Here is a 19,377-nt window from a genome sequence, read left to right on the forward strand (position 1 = left end):
GAATGCTTGTCCAGACAATGCAGAACAAATAAAAGTCAACTCACGAGGTCACAATATATGGACACAGGCCTTACAGAGGTTTAGTGAAGTCCCTCTTGTCTCTTATCCTTCCTCTTTTGGGGGACAATATCTTCCATTTCTGAACCTCACATATTGTCAAATCCCATTCTCGCAACTCTGGGTTTTTTTTTCCCTCACCTTTTAAGATAGAGGTCAGAAAATGTGGTGTCCCACTTGTTAGAAACGAAGTGCAAATACTGGTAGAAATAAAGTGCAAATTAGTTTGCCACTGATTACCACTGTTTCCATTCTTTGCACCCAAGCTTGCAGAAAGCTTTTGATGAACTATTCCTAAGCAGGAACCATGCTTTTTATTATCATTTTCTTTTCTATTCTTTATGAAAATCAATGTTTGCTTATGGCTGCTCCAGAGTCTCAAGTGTATGGTGTCTAATGGTATTGCTTTAAAGTTTTATATTTTATCTTTATAACTTAGGATAATTATTTAAGGTTGCAAATCATAATGTAGCAGCATTATGGGAAACAGAATGCTGGATTGCATTGCAAAGAGAAGAGCAGATTCAGGGTTTATTATATTATTATATTACAGAAGGCACTTCAGAGGCTAAGGAAGAAAGCAACTCAAATTGTAGCAGTTCTCAGAAGCTGGGATAGTACGAAACAGGTTTCATTCATAACATAGTCTTGTATCATCATCACTGTATATATAGTCATTAAAGTATAATTGAAATATAGAAAATCAGGAAATGAGAGAACCAAAGCTAAGTTTTTCACATGTGATCAAAAAGCATATGGGAAAAAGTAGAGAGGAAAAAGGTCAGCAGTTAAACAGAAAATAGAAGACTCAACATAATTTCTGCTTTTAGACAACAGATGGGAGATTTAGTAAAATTGCAGTGAGGGAATTCTAATGTCCTGCTAAAGGTTTATTTCTCCATCACATAGTAAAAGCTTTTTGAAAATACGTAAATGAAAACTAGCTCCTAATCACATCCTGGAAATACAAAGCCAGCATGGCGCTTTATACAGCACGTCAGTTTGTAACGAAAGCTTTGTGAAGAACAGGGCACAGAATTGCTCTGAATTTTGCCTGTTGTCTCAAAGAATCATCCTGACATTATAAAACTCCAAACAGCATGTATCTCTTGCCACATCTTCTCCCTGGTTTCGTTTCTGCCATTTCTTAATGCCATGACTCGGGAAGAGGAAGGGCTTTTGTAGTAACTCTTCAGTATCTGAAGGTTTATTTCCACTGAGTGCATCTTCTGAGAGCTGACATTACTGGGAAAAGGACTTTATCAGAATTTCTGGACTGTATCTTTCACTTGGTTTCTACTTTTTATTTTCACATCCATTTAGTAGAATTAATCCCATTCTTCACTGCATAAATGTTGGTGTACCCATCAGGCTGAGATTTATGCCAAATTTGATTCCAAGAAAGGAATATTTCACAGCTCCTGTATCTCTTGTGGATATTGTTCCTAAAAGGACAAACACTGAACCTGAATTTGGTGTGTCATGAAGGTCTCTCTCAAGTTTTCCCAGCTACATCCTCTAGATGCAAGTGGGCATCTAGAAGAACGTTTTAAATGGCAAAAGTTATAGCTTGTGCATCTTTGTACCAGAATGATTCTTTCAAATTTTTTTAATTTAGATTAATAAATGAGACAATGAGAGCTATTTGTTGGAGTGTGAGTACACACAGAGCGAGGTAACAAGCTGTTACTATCCACTGTCAGTTTTCTAGTTTTTTCTCTCCAAAGTAGGAAGCATGCCTAGGGCATATAACACATTTCCAGTACTATGCAGTCATAGTATTACTATCTCACACTTAACAGGCATTTTCTCTACCTGCATATGTCACAGAAACAGAAATGGTGCTCTGCTACTATAATTTTACTGATATTTATCAATATTGCCTGTTCAGGACCAAGTGTATGTAATCAATTATGAACATGCAGTATTTAAGATGGAACCCTATTTCCATACATTTTGACACTAACCAGGTCTAAGTGTGTCATTTTGCCTGCTAAAGTCATAATATAATGATTCAGTGACACATAGATGATTCAGGAAAGAATAAATGAGTAGCTGTATAGCTTGCCTGTATAAACTGGATCAGAATTACTCTCTTTTCAGTGCTGACCAGGATTCTGGCAGGGTCATTTGTATAAATCTTTGGGTTTTTTTAAATGTGTTTTATGGTTTGAGCTTTTCAGCCTTTTACCAAACTTTTATGCTAGAATTAATAAAAATCAATGTTCTGTATAAGCTGATGCTAGCTTTGCTAATGGAGCCGCCCTAATACTGACAGCAGAGCATTTGTGTCTTTTTTTTCTTATTCTCAGGCATTAATAGGTACTGAAACTACAAATACCCATATGTTAGAGATCCTGAGGACCATGAAGTTGTCACTTTAGCAATATTTCAAAATATGGTTCAAAATTCTGAGCACGCTTTCTGTCCTGTTGACTTAATTCTGTGTTACACTCCCAGATCATTTGTTTTGTCAGAGTGACTGCTGGCTGTGTAGCTGGGGATGTACTGAATGTCTAATTGTGGAAATCAGTAGAATACTGAAAAACTGGCATTGTTGTTTGCCCAGAACCAAATTACAAGCCAAACAGTGGTTAGAGCGATGATATATTGCAGCAGAATGTTGGAAATGGAAAACAAGTCCAGTACTTCGTCAACCTTGTAAGTGAGAATGGATTATGGGAAAGCACTGCAGATTTCATGCCTACTTCTGATTAAGCTGCAATCTTATTAAATTTCTGGTGAATTATAAACATTTGTTTGTATGAACATATTCATCACTTTCTGGTTTAAATAAGAGATTTGACAGTGGAAAAAACCCCAGCACCTGCAAAATAATAGTGCAAGAGTGAGAAACAGCATTTCTGGGGATTATTGTTCTAATCTTCTTCCTTAAAAGTAAATGATAATATAAATAGTATTGTTTTAACTCCAGTGGGGGCAGAATTGGCCCTTCTGGGGCCCTTAAACCTATTGTATTTAAGGTGATGCGTTTTGTCTTGAGGAGGAGAGTAGTAAAACTTCAAATCTGACAGTATACATTATAGAATCATAGAATCATAGAATCGTAAGGGTTGGAAAGGACCTTAAGATCATCTAGTTCCAACCCCCCTGCCATGGACAGGGACACCTTGCCCTAAACCACGTGGCTCAAGGCTCTGTCCAACCTGGCCTTGAACACCGCCAGGGATGGAGCATCCACAACCTCCCTGGGCAACCCATTCCAGTGCTTCACCACCCTCACTGTAAAGAACTTCTTCCTTATATCTAATCTAAACTTCCCCTGTTTAAGTTTGAACCCATTACCCCTTGTCCTACCACTACAGTCCCTAAGGAAGAGTCCCTCCCCAGCACCCTTGTAGACCCCCTTCAGATACTGGAAGGCTGCTATGAGGTCACCACGCAGCCTTCTCTTCTCCAGGCTGAACAGCCCCAACTCTCTCAGCCTGTCTTCATATGGGAGGTGCTCCAGCCCTCTTATCATCCTCGTGGCCCTCCTCTGGACTCGCTCCAACAGCTCCATGTCCTTTTTATGTTGAGGACACCAGAACTGTACACAGTACTCCAAGTGAGGTCTCACGAGAGCAGAGTAGAGGGGCAGGATCACCTCCTTCGACCTGCTGGTCACGCTTCTTTTGATGCAGCCCAGGATACGGTTGGCTTTCTGGGCTGCAAGCACACGCTGCTGGCTCATGTTAAGCTTCTCGTCAACCAACACCCCCAAGTCCTTTTCTGCAGGGCTGCTCTTCCACCCAGGTGGAACATTAGGGAGGTATTCACAAAAAACTAATTTCACCTGGTGAGGTGATTAACCCCAGATTTGCTCTACAGACATAAATAAATCTGCTTTAAATCATCCCTTGCAAGTAAGGCCCCTCTGGAGGGAAGCAAACCCCAGTGAATACCTTTGCCTCTTTCTCCTTCTAACTGTTCTGATTGCTCAGTTGTGTTCGGACCTTCTCCCTGTTTTCCATATACTCATACACATCTATTCACAAACACGTGCAGATATCCTGGTTACTTCATTACACGAAATGATAGTTCAGCCCTGTATTAAAGGAGGGTCAATCACACTCTGTTTATACAAATGATAAATCTCTCTCATAGGTGTTCTTCCTACTCACGGTGTTTAGTATGATTTTAGCTTTCAACGCAGTGGTTAAAGACTCCAACTGAGTGAATAGATGTGAGTAAAAAGCTTTAAGAATGTTTTTTACAGTTTTCATATCATCATTTTTCTCTGGCATGCATGATCCCAATAAAAGGGCATTGCTGAAGATAGAGACAAAGAGCAAAATAACACTGTACAAGTAACCTCAAGCATACTGGTCTGGAGGAGGCTTTTGTGATCCAAATGTGTCTAATTACTATAGAGAGGTTCATAAACTAACCCCAACTGCGTCACAGCTGTGATACTGACTTATAAACAAAACCAATTAAAATTTTGTTTGTATCAAACCAGGTATTGCTAAAAATATGTGAAAATAGCGCTTCTTCAGTACTCCAAGTAGATTTTTTTCTCTTCTACAGAAATAAGTTTACAAGACCAAATTAGATTCTGGCATGATTAATGCATCTCACCAAATTCTTGCAGAGTAGCAAATTAGTTTATAGTGATTTTCTTGAAAACAAATTAAATGGCTGCACAACATCACAAGAATAGAGATGGTTTTCATAACATATGGATAAATGAATCAATGGAAAGGAGATGTAATCAAACTAAAAATGTAATCCAAATGTTTCAAATATTACTGTCCATTATGGAAACCTGTCTAATTACTTGCACTTTAACGCATGATATGCAATATGCAGTGGGAGAGCATCAAGGAATTAATCTGCGTGAAGTCTGCACATAATCTAAGCAGATTATTCACAGAATCAGAGTGGTTGAAGATGAAAGGGACCTCTGGAGGTCATCTGGTCCAACCCCCTGTTCAAGCAGGGCCAGCTAGAACCAGTTGGACAGGGCTGTCTGGAGGTGGCTTTTGAACATCTTCAAGGATGGAGACTCCACAGCCTCCCTGGGCAACCTGTGCCAGTGCTCAGTCACTCTCATAGTATTTCTTTTTAGGTGTTTTTAATGGCCATCGGTTAAAAAAACAAAGATCTTGTTTTGCTAGTATCTTAAAATAACATTTTATGAATTACAAGTGATTTGTCATTCATGTACTTGGTCGATAGCTTTCTGAAAATGTTATGTATCCTATAAATACAAAATTGCACACAAAAATCTGCCACCACTTTGTACAAAGTAAGCCATGTTGAACAAGATAATGGAACAGTTAGGGGCATTCTCAGGTTTCTGTAAATACCAATTGTGGTTCAAGGTCCAAAAATTACAATAATGGAATAAAATAATAATCTAACAATAGATCAGCTCTCTGTAACTACTGCCATGGTAAAATTTCTTAGATAAAAATATCAAGAAGCTTTAGTTCTCTTAGCTCTGCTATTCTGTGAGAAGAGTGTGCTTCCTGACTAAATGTGATGCCTGCTTTATTAATTGAAGTTTAGTGCTGATAAGTATTGCAGCTTTAGGAACTATTACTAAACTAGTCTAACTGTAACCATTTCCCAAGGTTATTGTAATATCTACAGTGAGTCAGTAAGAGGTTTTGAGAAGAAAGTTTTATCTTTAGACTTTGCAGTCAACTACAATTCCTTTTTGTTTGTTTGTTTATTTTGGGTTTTTTTAGTCTTTGAAGTAAGTCATATTCTTAATATCACTGGATAAATCCATGACAAGCTTTACCAGGGAGCCCCAAGGAATAGAGTCCAAGAAACAGATAATAAACCTAGTAATGTTGTTTAACCATCATAGCTTAAGGTGTGCTTTACTCTTCAAATTTAAAGATTTTTTTCAAAGCAATGTGTCAGAGATCTTAGGAGAGTATCTGTAGTTCAATTTCTTCCTTTATTTGCAGAAAATGCATGTATTTGACTTTAATTGAAGTCTGTATTCCGTACACCTGGATTTGGGTTACCCTTCACCAACAGGTTAGGTTACAGACCACTTTTATGTAGTTAATTTTTCATTCCCACAATGTTTTCCATTTCCTCATATTGGTTTGCATTCCACTGTTTTCCCTTAAGCTTGTGCTAATGACACTATTACCCTTGCTGTCCCTCTGCTCTTGCCCAAGCATTCTTTGACTGTCATTCCTTTGCTTCCTCACCAACAGAGTGCATAGTCTTGCTGAATTCTGTTGCCGCAGGCTCTCCAAAACACCATCTTCCCTCTGCATTGGAAAACAAAAGCCCTTGCCTGGGATCCTTGCAGCTTACTTCTGAATTTCTACCACATTGAACAACTAGTGTATTAACCATATTTATTTCAAATCTTTTTCTTGACTATTTTTTTCTTTATCACAGAAATAATTTTTAGTACCTTCACATACTCCCTTTTTCTATTGCCTCAAATGTCATTATTCATCTTCAAGACCTGCCATGACTTACCGTTCGCTGCTTGTCATCTTTTACGCAGTTTCAGATAAGTGGTCCTCTCCCAGTTCAGGTCAGCCATTATTTCAATCTTCCTCTCCCAGTTGTTAAGTAAGTGCATTTCTACTTCCATCTGTGCTGCCTTCCCTTGACAAGGTGCACAGGTTGGATTGGTGTACAGATCTAATGATACAGTCCAGCTAAATGCAATAATCTCATATTAGCTCCTTTTAAAAGTAATCAGTGAAGGAGCAGTTGAGGGAACTGGTGTTTAGTCTGGTGAAAAGGAGGGAGACCTTACCGCTCTCTACAACTACTTGAAAGGATGTTGTAGTAAGATGGGGTCGGTCTCTTCTCCCAGGTAACAAGTGCTAGAACAAAAGGAAACAGCCTCAAGTTGCACCAGGGGAGATTTAGGCTGGGTATTAGGAAAAATGTCTTCACTGAAACGGTTGTCAAGCATTGGAACAGGCTGCACAGGGAAGTAATGGAGTTGCCATCCCTGGAAGTATTTAAAAGATGTGTAGATATGGTGCATAGGGACATGGTTTACTGGTGGACTTGGCACTTAACAGTTGGACTTGATGATCTTAAGGGTCTTTTCCAACCTAAACAAGTCTATGATTTTTGTGTTCCAGGAGGGCTGGAGTTGAGGGTGGGAGAAAAAAGCTTCAGTTAATCAACACTGGATTTCAGCAATTCCACTACCACGGTGTTTGCACCTTGTCGGTCAGTCCCCTTCATCAGTGCATTGTTTGCCCTGTGGAACAGACAAGAGCATTCACAAAATGCATAGTCAATCCCTGCCTGTCCATAGCCAGAGAGACCAAACACCTCAGACTGTCTCTCAGCCACTGGCAGGCTGGATAGTTTAAAGGCACCAGATGTTGTACAGAGCTAGATTACAGACTAAACTACAGATGTCTCACACTGAAAGAGAAGGAGAAATTGCCTGACCATATACAAAAAAATCACTACCAGCCGCTTAAAGCACAAGTCTTTCACACAAATATGTGGGGCCATGTCCTTTTCAAAATGAGAAAAATGGGGAAAGGCTGAACATTTCATAAAAGATCCTTTATTGTATAGTCTGCATTTTCCACAAACTGATGGCAAGTAATTTATAAGTCTGTTCTGGAAGTAAGAGTTTCTTAGTCCCTTGTAGATGGCTGTTATTACTAAATACCAAGGGTATAATACAAAGGAGCATGACATCTCATCTCCACTAGTGTGTGGATATTTAATTCCACACTATCATTAGTTTATTATTGTTATGGTTTAAGCTCTGCCTCATATTTTACTTATTTAATTAAGTTATATGCATAAGAAAAGGAAAACATGCCTCCTGGACTCTTTGCTGTCTTACCATCTAGCAAAAATTAACACTGAAAAAAAATGATGGGGTTACTTGCCCAAAGTAATTTCCTAGTTAGTTTAGCTTCTTTAATATATCTTTCGCATAGCAAGAGTGGTGTTCACGTAGACTACACCTCCATGCACCAAACAGGAAGAGAAGCCCATAAAAAGAATTTGTGATTTTGAGGTGCTGTCAGCCTTGTCCTTTTTTAAAAAATCTAATTCAAATAAGAAAGCGTTCAATATGACAGGTTATGAAGATGCTTATTCTTCTTGGCAGTTCCTTACGATGGTTTTTCTCTACGACTAATTCCGTGATCTCTGGATATTGCCTAGGCACACCTGCCAGATCAGGACCCTCAGACACACATCAAGAATTTGACTGTTTTCTGGCTTTGAAATGAACTCAGCTCTGTTGAGAGGTGCAGTGGTTCCTCTAGCCATGTACAGTCTTGAACTTCAGATGACTCTTAATTTCTTCTGGAAAGTAAGCACTTGAGTATCAGGTTTGTACATGGTTAGGAGAAGGTTTTGTGGATCATGCTCTTGAATCCCAAATTTTGTCTGGTTCCATTTTTATGTACCTTTTGGATATTTGCTGGCATGACTTGATCTATAGCAGTGAAGTATGAGGCACAAACAACATTCTGGGCATTTCAGTCATGAAAATTAATCATGAGTTAGTCCACTTGGAAAAATTTTGTTGAGAAAACAGGAAAAGTATAGGAAGTACCAGACTTGTGAAAATTTTACCGAAGAACTAAACTGAATAATAATATTCCTAGCACAATATTTCACAAACACGTACCTATTAACAACCTTCTTGAAAGTTATGTTCCTCCACCATTATAGACACTATAGCTTACAAACGCATTTTCTATGAAGAGTAAGTGTACGCAGTCCTGGTATGCAGTCCTGGTATGCATCCGTAAAGGCTATGGTGAATGTGATCTGCTTCATCAAATTAAGAAATAGATAATACAAAACTGCATTATTAACAAGGTGGGTTTGTATATAAATGTCATTTATATGCACATAATATACATTCGGTATTTACAAAACAATTCTTTATAGACTTGAAATGATGATAAATGACAGAACTCATTAAAATTCCTGCATAATAACTGGTAGTTTTATTGACGAGCATGAAATTGTTTTCGCTGGCTTTGGTGTGTGCTATGATGATCTTCATGAGGCACTAGAGTCTGCAATTCTCATCACTTTGTATGTCTTCACACTCCTTTAGATCCATTTGTACAGATCTTCATGGTCATTGCATCTTCTACAAGGGAAAGACTTCAAATAACAGACCCTTTATGATAAAAGGACTCTGTCCATTATTAGGTGAGCATGTACAGTAACATGTCTTTAAAGAATCAACAAATGGAAGTAACACAAAGACTGTTGGGTGCTGAAGGGTGAAGCTATTACTTTAATAGTTTAGCATTTACCCAGTCTTCTCTGTTTAAGTCTCTTGGCGTGGCAGCTGTCATTTTATTTTCATTGCTTAAGGTCACCTTAAGCAATGTCTATAATTTTGGTTAAAATGTCAGACAAATCTAATTGATCCACCTGAGTTGTAGTTATTTTATTGTCTCCAGCTTTCTGAATGTTCTGATTCTGCATAACAATGAAAACATGTAGAATTTAATCAAATGAAGACATCTATCCAAATGTTATCTGTGAATAATACAAATTTAAATTGAAAAAAAACATTTCCAGGTACCTGTCTAACCATGAATCTGAGGTCATTCTTTGTTCCTTTGCTTTTAACAAAGGGGATAGTAAGAACTCAATGCATTTCTCATTAAAATGAACAATAGAGGAGGAAAAAAAGGTTTTAAATATGCACGCCAGCATGTAAGACTAACTTTTTCAATGTAAGTTTTTTTCTACTTTGAGAGATAGCGTAGCCTTACATCAGTTCAAATGTAGTTGTATACAATCAGAGAAAAAATGTTTAAACATCCCAGCATGGGTATTTCCATTTAAATCTGATTACAGTGAAATAAAACTGTAGCTATTAAAGGTTTAGAAGAACTACAAATACAAGCAGTAAAAGAAGACAGTTAGTAAATGAGGTAGTAAAACATTTCAGCAGGGCAAACAGTTTATAGCACTCAACCTTCTTGTAGCAGACTGTGCTATTCACTACAGACCCGTGCACTGTTCCCTGAACTGCACTTAAACCTGCAATTAACCTTTCACGCCTAATGAAGCTGTTTTGCTGCAAAATTAAAATATATAGTACTGCCTGTTTTACAGAGACTGGAAAGAGAGCATCTCAAAATGAATGACTTTTTCAGATGCTTTTGTTTGAATGCAGAATTAAAGTGCTGTTTGTATATAAATTGGGAATATGCTTTTCAAGGCAAATCTCATTTGATGTGCTGTACTTTATTCCTCTCCTTATTAATTGTTTTGCATTATTGTAAAAAAGGAAAAAAAAAAGAACAAAAAATTCACACACCAGTAATTTTATGATTAGACACTTACTTCCTGAGAATATACTATTGCCATTTAACTTCCATTAGGAAAGACAATAGTTCTGCTAAAGATAACCAAGTTCATATTGCTTTTTCTGGTATCTTTCTCGTTGTGGATGCAATTATCTCTCACAAATACATACTTTCCACATATGTTTTTGACTGGGCTCACTTCTTAATGATCTTCCTATACATATCCTTAAAACAAGTTAGAAATTGTTTTAGCTGCATAGAACTAGGTCAGGTTATTTCTATAACATTCAGTAGAAAAACAAACTAAACTTAAAAATAGGTCCGGTTCTGCAACTAGGCTTGAATTTCCAGGAATTAGTCTATTAGAGGTGACTTATTGATTCTACATGTGGAATGCTTGCTGATTACACTGTTCCTTTCTGCCACTTTATTCAGGAGTCAGAAGCAAACCAGAGACCATGTACTGGTTTGGAAAATACCAGTTTGGATGGTAGATAGGATATTTAAATGGCAGAATATGTGGAAGGCAGTTAAATGCAGCAACTTATGAGCTGAGGTAACAGATATAGAGCACTATATAATTTACAGTTCCAACTTTAATAACTATAAATGTATTCGCATTTGTTGTTTAGATATGAAACCTGTAAAATAAAGGGAATGTTTTGGGTTTGGTTTTTTTTTTTCTTTAATGAATACTTAAGCCACAGCATTTTTATCAAGTCTTCTGTTGTATTTTGGTGTAAATTCTTCTTGCTTGCAGCGTCTGTGCATCAGCTTCACTTGGTAAATGAAATTCCTTTAGAGTGCCAGTCTGAAATAATGAATTGTTCCCCTGGTTAATTGTATTGCTTTGATAACAAGGAACTATGCTGGGCATAGAGAACATAATAAATGGATTTCATCAGATGTTTTGTGTGACATTTTGAAAAATGATCTTTTATAGTGACCTGATTTTAATGGAACTCCAAGAGCATGCCAGTATATACCAGTATGCAGCATTAGATTTGAAGAAAATTGTTCTTCGTTTTTGTTAATTGTTGAGTGAAATGAGGTTAGCATCATACATCAAAGTATATTTTAAATACCTCATAAAAAATAGGAAGTCTGTTTTCCTTAAAACATTCATTCCATTTGGCCTACTCCCTAAGCGTAGCTGTTAAAGACAGCATCACATGTAAGCAACCAGCAAAATGTTATTTAGTTTTTATCCCTGAATTTGCTAATAGCAGATACTGCTGATACTTTAAAGATGCATCAAAGATTTCACAAATTCAGTTTCTCAAAGTCCAATTTAAAGCATCACTAGCTTATGGCAGGAAATATATGTGTATGTGAGAAGAATGACTTAATTAATCTTGGCTCTTACATATCCTGCAATGTAGCAATGATAATTGTACTTAGCATTTTACAGTATAGTGCCGTGCATTTTCAAAAAGCTGTATCACATTAATTACTTCTTGTAACATTTTTGTGAATTAAGAAAGGTAGTGTTACAGTGTGCAATAGCATAGATTTTTTTCAGGATACTGGAAACGTGAAGCAAATCTGACAGTATATCATACACTCAGAAAGAACTCTGTAGAAACTCTTCTAAGTGAAAAATGTTCTTTGCAGAGTTTCTTAGTAGATAAGTGTTGTAATGAGGGAACACATGAAAACCATTGCAAAATGAGATTCTGTACTAGATAAACTGAGTTTGATATTGGCCTGGGTTAAAAAATAGAGATTGCCTATTCATCATGGTGGAAAGTATTTTCAAAGGTTTCCTTGTGTACTGGTTTTGGTTAGAGATTGAGACATATGGGGCAGAATGGAGAACCAGCACCATCTTTACGTGTATTATGGGTTTATATAGATGTGATTTTTCAGTCATAAGTGTCATAGTTTTATTGCAGCCATGGTGCAGTAGAAAATATGAATGATGTGAATACTCCTAATCCATTTCATTGTAATATTGCCTGTGCGAATTTAGAAATTCAGATCTACCATGTATTGTGTTGTCAATCACAGCATTTCAGCAGAAGTCAGTAATTTCTAGCAAGCATGCAGTAACAAGAAAATGGAAGAGTAAATTCTCAAACTACTCATTTCCTAAGCCCTCTGTAATACCCTGTTAAGATTATAAACGGTCTTGAAATATCAACAACTTAGAATCTGAAACAGAAGAGTTTTGGTGAGTTGACATCATTTAGAATTTATCAAGGTCAACACCATCATGGTTCACTGTCTGTTCATAAATCCATGCATTCTGGACAGATATTTTCATACCTTTTTGTTCATGGTAAATACTAACCTCTGATTATTCCCAAATCAGAGGGGCGCATACATTGCAAAGGAAAATATTCAAGAATACAATTTTGTCTTAACCATGGTCTGCATTTCTCTTTTATCATAGAATCATAGAATCGTAAGGGTTGGAAAGGACCTTAAGATCATCTAGTTCCAACCCCCCTGCCATGGACAGGGACACCTTGCCCTAAACCACGTGGTCCAAGGCTCTGTCCAACCTGGCCTTGAACACCGCCAGGGATGGAGCATCCACAACCTCCCTGGGCAACCCATTCCAGTGCTTCACCACCCTCACTGTAAAGAACTTCTTCCTTATATCTAATCTAAACTTCCCCTGTTTAAGTTTGAACCCATTACCCCTTGTCCTACCACTACAGTCCCTAAGGAAGAGTCCCTCCCCAGCATCCTTGTAGACCCCCTTCAGATACTGGAAGGCTGCTCTGAGGTCTCCACGCAGCCTTCTCCAGGCTGAAGAGCCCCAACTCTCTCAGCCTGTCTTCATACGGGAGGTGCTCCAGCCCTCTTATCATCTCGTGGCCCTCCTCTGGACTCGCTCCAACAGCTCCATGTCCTTTTTATGTTGAGGACACCAGAACTGTACACAGTACTCCAAGTGAGGTCTCACAAGAGCAATTTATGTTCAATTCGATAGTTTCAGCCATTTCTAAAGGCAATGCACAAACTTTTAATAAGAGAAAATCCATGTCAGAGAGCTGCTGCTGGTCCCTATAACCAAGAAAATGGTGATAAAGAGAGGTGATGCTAAGATCACACAACAAATCAATGAGACTTAAACGGAACTCAGTTCTCCTGATTTCCAGTATAGTGCCTTAAGTGCACTTTTTTTTTGTCTTCCCCTGTTTCTTCACTGTTACTAGGTAGCATTTTAGAAACTTGTTATCTAACTCCAAAGTAAAACCTGTCGCTTCTGGGAAAGTACAAAATATTTGGCACAAAAGGAACCATCTCACTGCTCTGGAACTCTTCTCAGGAAAGCTGGGCATTAAATTTTGTTTTTGCTTTATTTATCTTACAGGTCTTGCAATTGCAAGTGCACTGATAGACATTTCACAACAGAAGCCTGCGGACTGTAAAGATAAGAGTTCAGGAGTCAGAAATCGAAAACATCATCTTTCAACACGTCAAGGAACTTGCGTCTGAGATTCAAAAACTACACTTGTATATTCTGTAATGTTTTCTTTTTAAATGGCTTCCATTGAAAGCTATACTACAGCCTCAGTTTTTGTGGAGGCAAATCTATGAATGAACACATGAGGTACTGTGCTCTGCTATAGTCACACAGCCTACTGTACCCCAAAGCAGAACAAACTTACGGTAGGTATATTTGATGAGCTTTATTAAAAAGAGTGGATCAATGAACTATGAAATAAAATACTTAGTATTCTTAATCCTAAACATATCAGAGCAGGAAAAAATCCTTGAATAGAACTAGGAAAACTGTACATTGTTTTTGTAATGTAGAAGGAAATTGTATAATTGAAAACCAAGCAAATTCCAAGAAACTATAGAACATTTTTGTATAGCTTAATGTAACAATGAGAATTGTACAGTTCTTTCCTTGTAATCAGCATTAAGATTTCTTTCCAGCAAGTGGCAACTAAAGAGGATCATTTGGATTTAGACGTTCTTTTATCGTTGCCTGAAATAGGTTGGCAGCTTTTCAATTTAGCATAGGTATAACCCAAGAATACCACATGTCATATTTGAAAGTTAATTCTATAAAAAAACTTGATTTGAACATTTCATTATTATTTTTCTTTACCTTGCAAAAGCCTCAGAAACATAATCTGGGCTTCAGCAAAGTAATGGGTGGGATTTCATGTACCCAACAGTCTATTCTGATCCATATATTCTACAAAGAGCACATGTGGGTCCTCCATGCCAGTTAACTGATTAGCAAAATTAATTCATCATGGAAAAGCTGCTTCTGCAAAAAGTTTGTTTTTTAATTTCCCAAGAAAGTCTCCAAGATTACAAATCTAATGAGAGTTTAACTGCTGTTATTCTACCTGCTCCATTTCAATATTGAAATTTTCTAGTTTCTATTGCCCTGACCTCCAAGCAGAAGAAATGAATCCCAGTTAGCACTTTGACCCTTGTTTTTATAGTAAAGTATGGGTGCTTTTTTTCTCCTAGCTGCAAAATTTCATTCTCACTTTCACACCAGTTAAGGAATTACCCTGCATAACAAAAGTGAAATAAAAAAATATTTAGAAATCCAAGCTGCTTCCAACAGTGGTTCTCAGACCCAACATCCAGCGTGGAACCTCACATAATCAGTACTCGGCAACAAAAAGCAGGTGAAAGAGTTTCCTTTCTGTAGGACATTAGTCTTTGGGGGGCTCAGTCACCACAACAGATAACCTAGCAAACAGCTTTAATTGCCCTCAGTCTTTTTAGTTACTCAAAATTCATGAATATACAAAAAAAGTAAGAGAATGCTAAGGGGTACGTAGCAGATGTGTCATATTTTCATTTAGCGTTACATGATAACAGCAGTATCATATGAAACTAGTAGTTTTGTACAAGCTTGGTGAAGGTCTAGTTTCTCAACTCCAAATTTGCCACCATACTAGTACAGGAGAGTGGTACGGAGGTATAAATGCCTCATGTGATGATAGACTTTTGGTAAATATGAAAGATATAAAAAGATAATTGATGTTTACTACTATATCTGTATTTTTCATGTTCTTTTTATTTTATGAAGATGATGACATTTTACTGTTTATAGTTGACTACATAGTTACTTGCATGCCATGGTGGTGCAGTAGCGGTAATAAAGCCCTGTTGTGAGTTGTGTTTATTTCGTAACGCCATTCATACATAGAAGTACTCAGCTTAATTTGGATGAGGACTAAATGTAAAAATAACTATAAAAAGGAACGATTGTACAGTATGTATTTATATCTTATACAGGAATATTATGTTGCATCTAACCATGACTGCTCTATTGTTTTGATAAATTATGCACTTCTGAATTATGGTATAATTATTTCTTATGCTGGCATGATTGTTTCAGTATTTTCATATCTTAAAATAAGATTATTATTCTAAAATAATGCCATCACAATCTTGTGACTTTTATTGCCTTTTCTGACCTCAATCTCTTATATTTTAAAACTTTAAAAATTCCTTTTAAAGCTTCTGTTGGGAACTTTCAATCAGTGCTACTTAGCATAGTGAAAAAAATGTTTTTTTGAAAACAACCCTTTCTGTCAGTTTTAAAGTTGGTCTGTTCAAATGAATATAAACCAATGGAATTGGTTTATATGATGCATACACTAATGAAAAGGAAAGAACCACTTGTCTGGTATATCTTCCAAACTCTGTATTATCCTCAACCTAAACATTTCACATAAGAAATACACAGTGTGTTTTGTGAATGTACTGGAAACCCTGTGCACAGAAAGACCATGTAGTCTTGTAGAACAGTTCTGATTATGCTCACTCATAAAGGATTACATTCCTCCATATCTCAACCAGAGTCTGACAAATACTTGAAAAGCAGGTGTGAGTTTTAAAAGGATTAAAATATTTTATTGCAACACTGAAGATGGGCAAATAAATATCAGCCATTTTATTGTGTTAACAGTTAAAAATGTTATTTTATTGTAAAGAAAAGCATGCTTGTCATGGGTTCATTCAGCATTTTCATTCACTTTGAGAATGTTTTTTTCCAAAGTACCTTTTTTCTCCCAGACTCCCTGATTGCATGCAAATTAGTAAAGTCGTATAATAAAAAAATAAAATTACTTACATTAATGGCCACACTGAAATACTAGAAGCTTGCCAGCACATCTCAAAACAAAGTTTCAGAATAACCGTTACAGCTTTCTGCTTGAAAGGAATAAAACCGGCATAATATGTCTGATAACTACATTTTGTTAGTTGTTGGCAAGTGGAAAATTTTAATAATGACCACTGTACATCAGATAAGATGTTTTATCAACTGTCACATCGATTGCTTCATGAAAAATTGTTAAAATTTTTAAAATTTAGTTTAAATAGGTAAATTGTTCTCCAATTTAACTTTTGAACTGTTTCTTAGAGTCGGAAATGCTGAATGGCCTGTTTTACCCCTAATGTGATTTAGGTTGGATGAAAATTAAACAACTAAGCGCTGTTCTGGAAAGCAAGCCTCAGTGAAATTCTGATTGTCAGGATTCCACCTCCACCCCATCAGTCCGTGGATTCTGCCAAGGGAAATTCAGCAGCTATGAATTACTGTTCAAAATATGAGATGGACTGTCCATGGTAGCAAGGGGTTCACTGTACATGTGCAGTTCCTCCCTGCACATGTGTATTTATTTAAATTCCTGAAACAAATCAAATTTGTGCACATATAAATAACACTTTAGAATACTTGCTTCCGTTCATCACATTCCTATCAAATGTAGTGAAATGATAGTTTACCTGTACTAAAAATGGTTATTTGTAGGTTGCCACTAAAACCAAAAAGGCCAAATTCTAGCTATGCAAAGGCATGGAGATACCATTAATTAGGAAGATTCAAATTCTCCTGATTTTAAAATGTTCATAGCTGACTGCTCTCTTTATCGTTAGAGTCCCCTCTCATCTTTCCAAATCAAAAACATTTGGACAAATTCAGATCGGGATATGGAATTTGTTATGTGTAAAATCTGCAGCAATAATTAATTTCTAAATAATCTAATGTGGAGAGCTGGAATCCTGATGGTAAGAATTATAGTTTGGGACCACTTTAACAGATGATCAGTTTTTATGCATAATAACTTTCATAGTATTCATCTAAATTATAAAATCATCATGTATCTAATTTCATTACCAGTTTTTTAAAAAGCATCTGAAAGGTTTCTTGACAATAAAGGAAAAGTCTCTGTTAAAGGTAATTAAAAATCCCTCTCTTTTTTTTAAGCAAAATTATCCTACCCACAATGCTTGACATTACTGGGGAAAATTAAAGAAATTAACTCTTTTTTCAGTCTCTAAGGTGCAGGCAGCATTACCTGAAAAGCGGTAGTTTACTGATATTTATTTCGATCATCTCCAGAATAAAGTAGGAATACCAATGGCTATTCTAGGTGCTTATAGCAAACAATGGCAAAACTACTGTTGTCTACAGGTGGCCAGAACTTCCCATATTGTCTTCAGCTGTGCTTCTTTGTCGAATGCTAACAAAGAAGTACAAAGCTGGCAAAAGCGGGCTCTGCAGAATCTGGGCTTGTATAACTCAGGGCCATATGTTGTTTCAGCTTTCCTTATTTAATGCTATTTCACTTTCAGTATGAACGCTTATATTTCTATATGACAGCATATTCAGTCACATGTGGCCATTTCTATGGCTACAGATATTCCTGATGTAAAAAATCATCTTGAAATTCTAGTGACTGAAATTTATTGTGAGGCTGAAAGGGGATTATTAATACCCCAGGCTTCCCTTCATTGATACTTCTTTGCTCATGTAAGTACAGGCTCAGTCATGTTTTGGTAAAAAACATCTCTTTGCACCTCTTGATGTAATAAAAGCTTCCTTTTTTAAAAAAATGAGAAAGCAAGGGTAGGAATGATGAACAAAGAGGAAAAAAAAAGCCACAAACCAAACAACCCTCTTTAAAACGTACAGGAGGCATGTATATGTGTGTTTGTATATATATATGGTATTATGTAATTGGTTTCACAACTGACCTAAATCAGAACATTTTCGCAGTTTTCTTACACATTCTCACATATTGTATTAAACAGTAGGAAGACTTTAACTGAATCAATTTTTGTGTATACTAATAGTCATTTCTACAGAAATGAAACTTTAAGTGTATTTATTCTTCTGAATGAGGATATAGAAGGCTGGCTGAAAGACTTTATAAAATGTTATCAGTTGTGATCAATTATTACCAATTAGGTATCAGTATTTTCAGCATGTTCAAGATTGAGTGCATAAAGTGAGGTAAGCGTCTTCCATTCTTTTATATCCTTTATTTTTTAATGCATTTTCTTGTAAGAGTTTTTACATGGGAAAGCCAAAGTTAATAATACGTAAAGAATATGAAATTGGGTTTTGGGAGAATTGTTACTCATTTAGCATTAAATGCTTACCTTTCTATGGTATCATCAAAACAATGCTTAGCTATGTTCTTTTCCAATTTTAGCGATGCTTTTTTTTCTAAAAGACCTTTTATTATATAAGAAGTAAGAAAAGGATGAGATGGAGCTCTTTAAATATGCTTCCAGACCTAGATGTTACCTTAAACATCTCATTCTAATGAAGGTGTGAGTCTTTGTAACATTCCTTTCCAGGTCAGTATTTATCAAAAGTAAATTTTATTACATGATTTCTAGTGGTTAACATGAAGGACAAATTATTTTTTGATGTGAAGTCCTAAAGTTCGTTTATGATATTCAGTTATAAAATACACTTAAGAAAAAACAAACATAGTTTGGGAATATAATGTTTAGGCTAACCAATATGGATGTTCTTATGATAAAACTCTACCCAAATTTTCCATATTCTAAAGCTTTCTCTCAAACATGAAATCTGTCAATATTCCTGCAAGTATGCTCTTCCCCCCTTCCCAAAACACAAAGAGCAAAATGGTTAGGTATAAAAATCTTTCTAAATGTATTAATGCAGGTAATTTTTGCATTACATTCTGCTTCTAAGTAGATGGTTGGAAAATGGCAAATCATTTTTGTGCTTTGAGTTTCCTAACTTAATACTTAGGAATGATAAAATTAACCTTACTAATGACATGGGAATGTTGAAGATTAATTAATTAAT

The 19,377-nt window shown here is 36.4% G+C and overlaps 1 protein-coding gene across 3 annotated transcripts in view; it reads left to right on the top strand.

Annotated features, from left to right (window-relative positions):
- Nucleotides 1–17,486, top strand: part of ATRNL1 (attractin like 1) — a 513,588-nt gene extending 496,102 nt beyond the window's left edge. For all 3 annotated transcript variants that reach the window (XM_030487970.1, XM_030487973.1, XM_030487971.1), the window contains one exon: nt 13,639–17,486. In XM_030487970.1, the coding sequence (XP_030343830.1) occupies nt 13,639–13,763 (125 nt within the window). In that variant the 3' untranslated portion in view covers nt 13,764–17,486. The remainder of the gene's footprint in view (nt 1–13,638) is intronic.
- Nucleotides 17,487–19,377: the final 1,891 nt, after the last annotated feature.

The sequence above is a fragment of the Strigops habroptila genome, chromosome 5, assembly GCF_004027225.2.
Source record: "Strigops habroptila isolate Jane chromosome 5, bStrHab1.2.pri, whole genome shotgun sequence".
Taxonomy (NCBI): Eukaryota; Metazoa; Chordata; class Aves; order Psittaciformes; family Psittacidae; genus Strigops; species Strigops habroptila.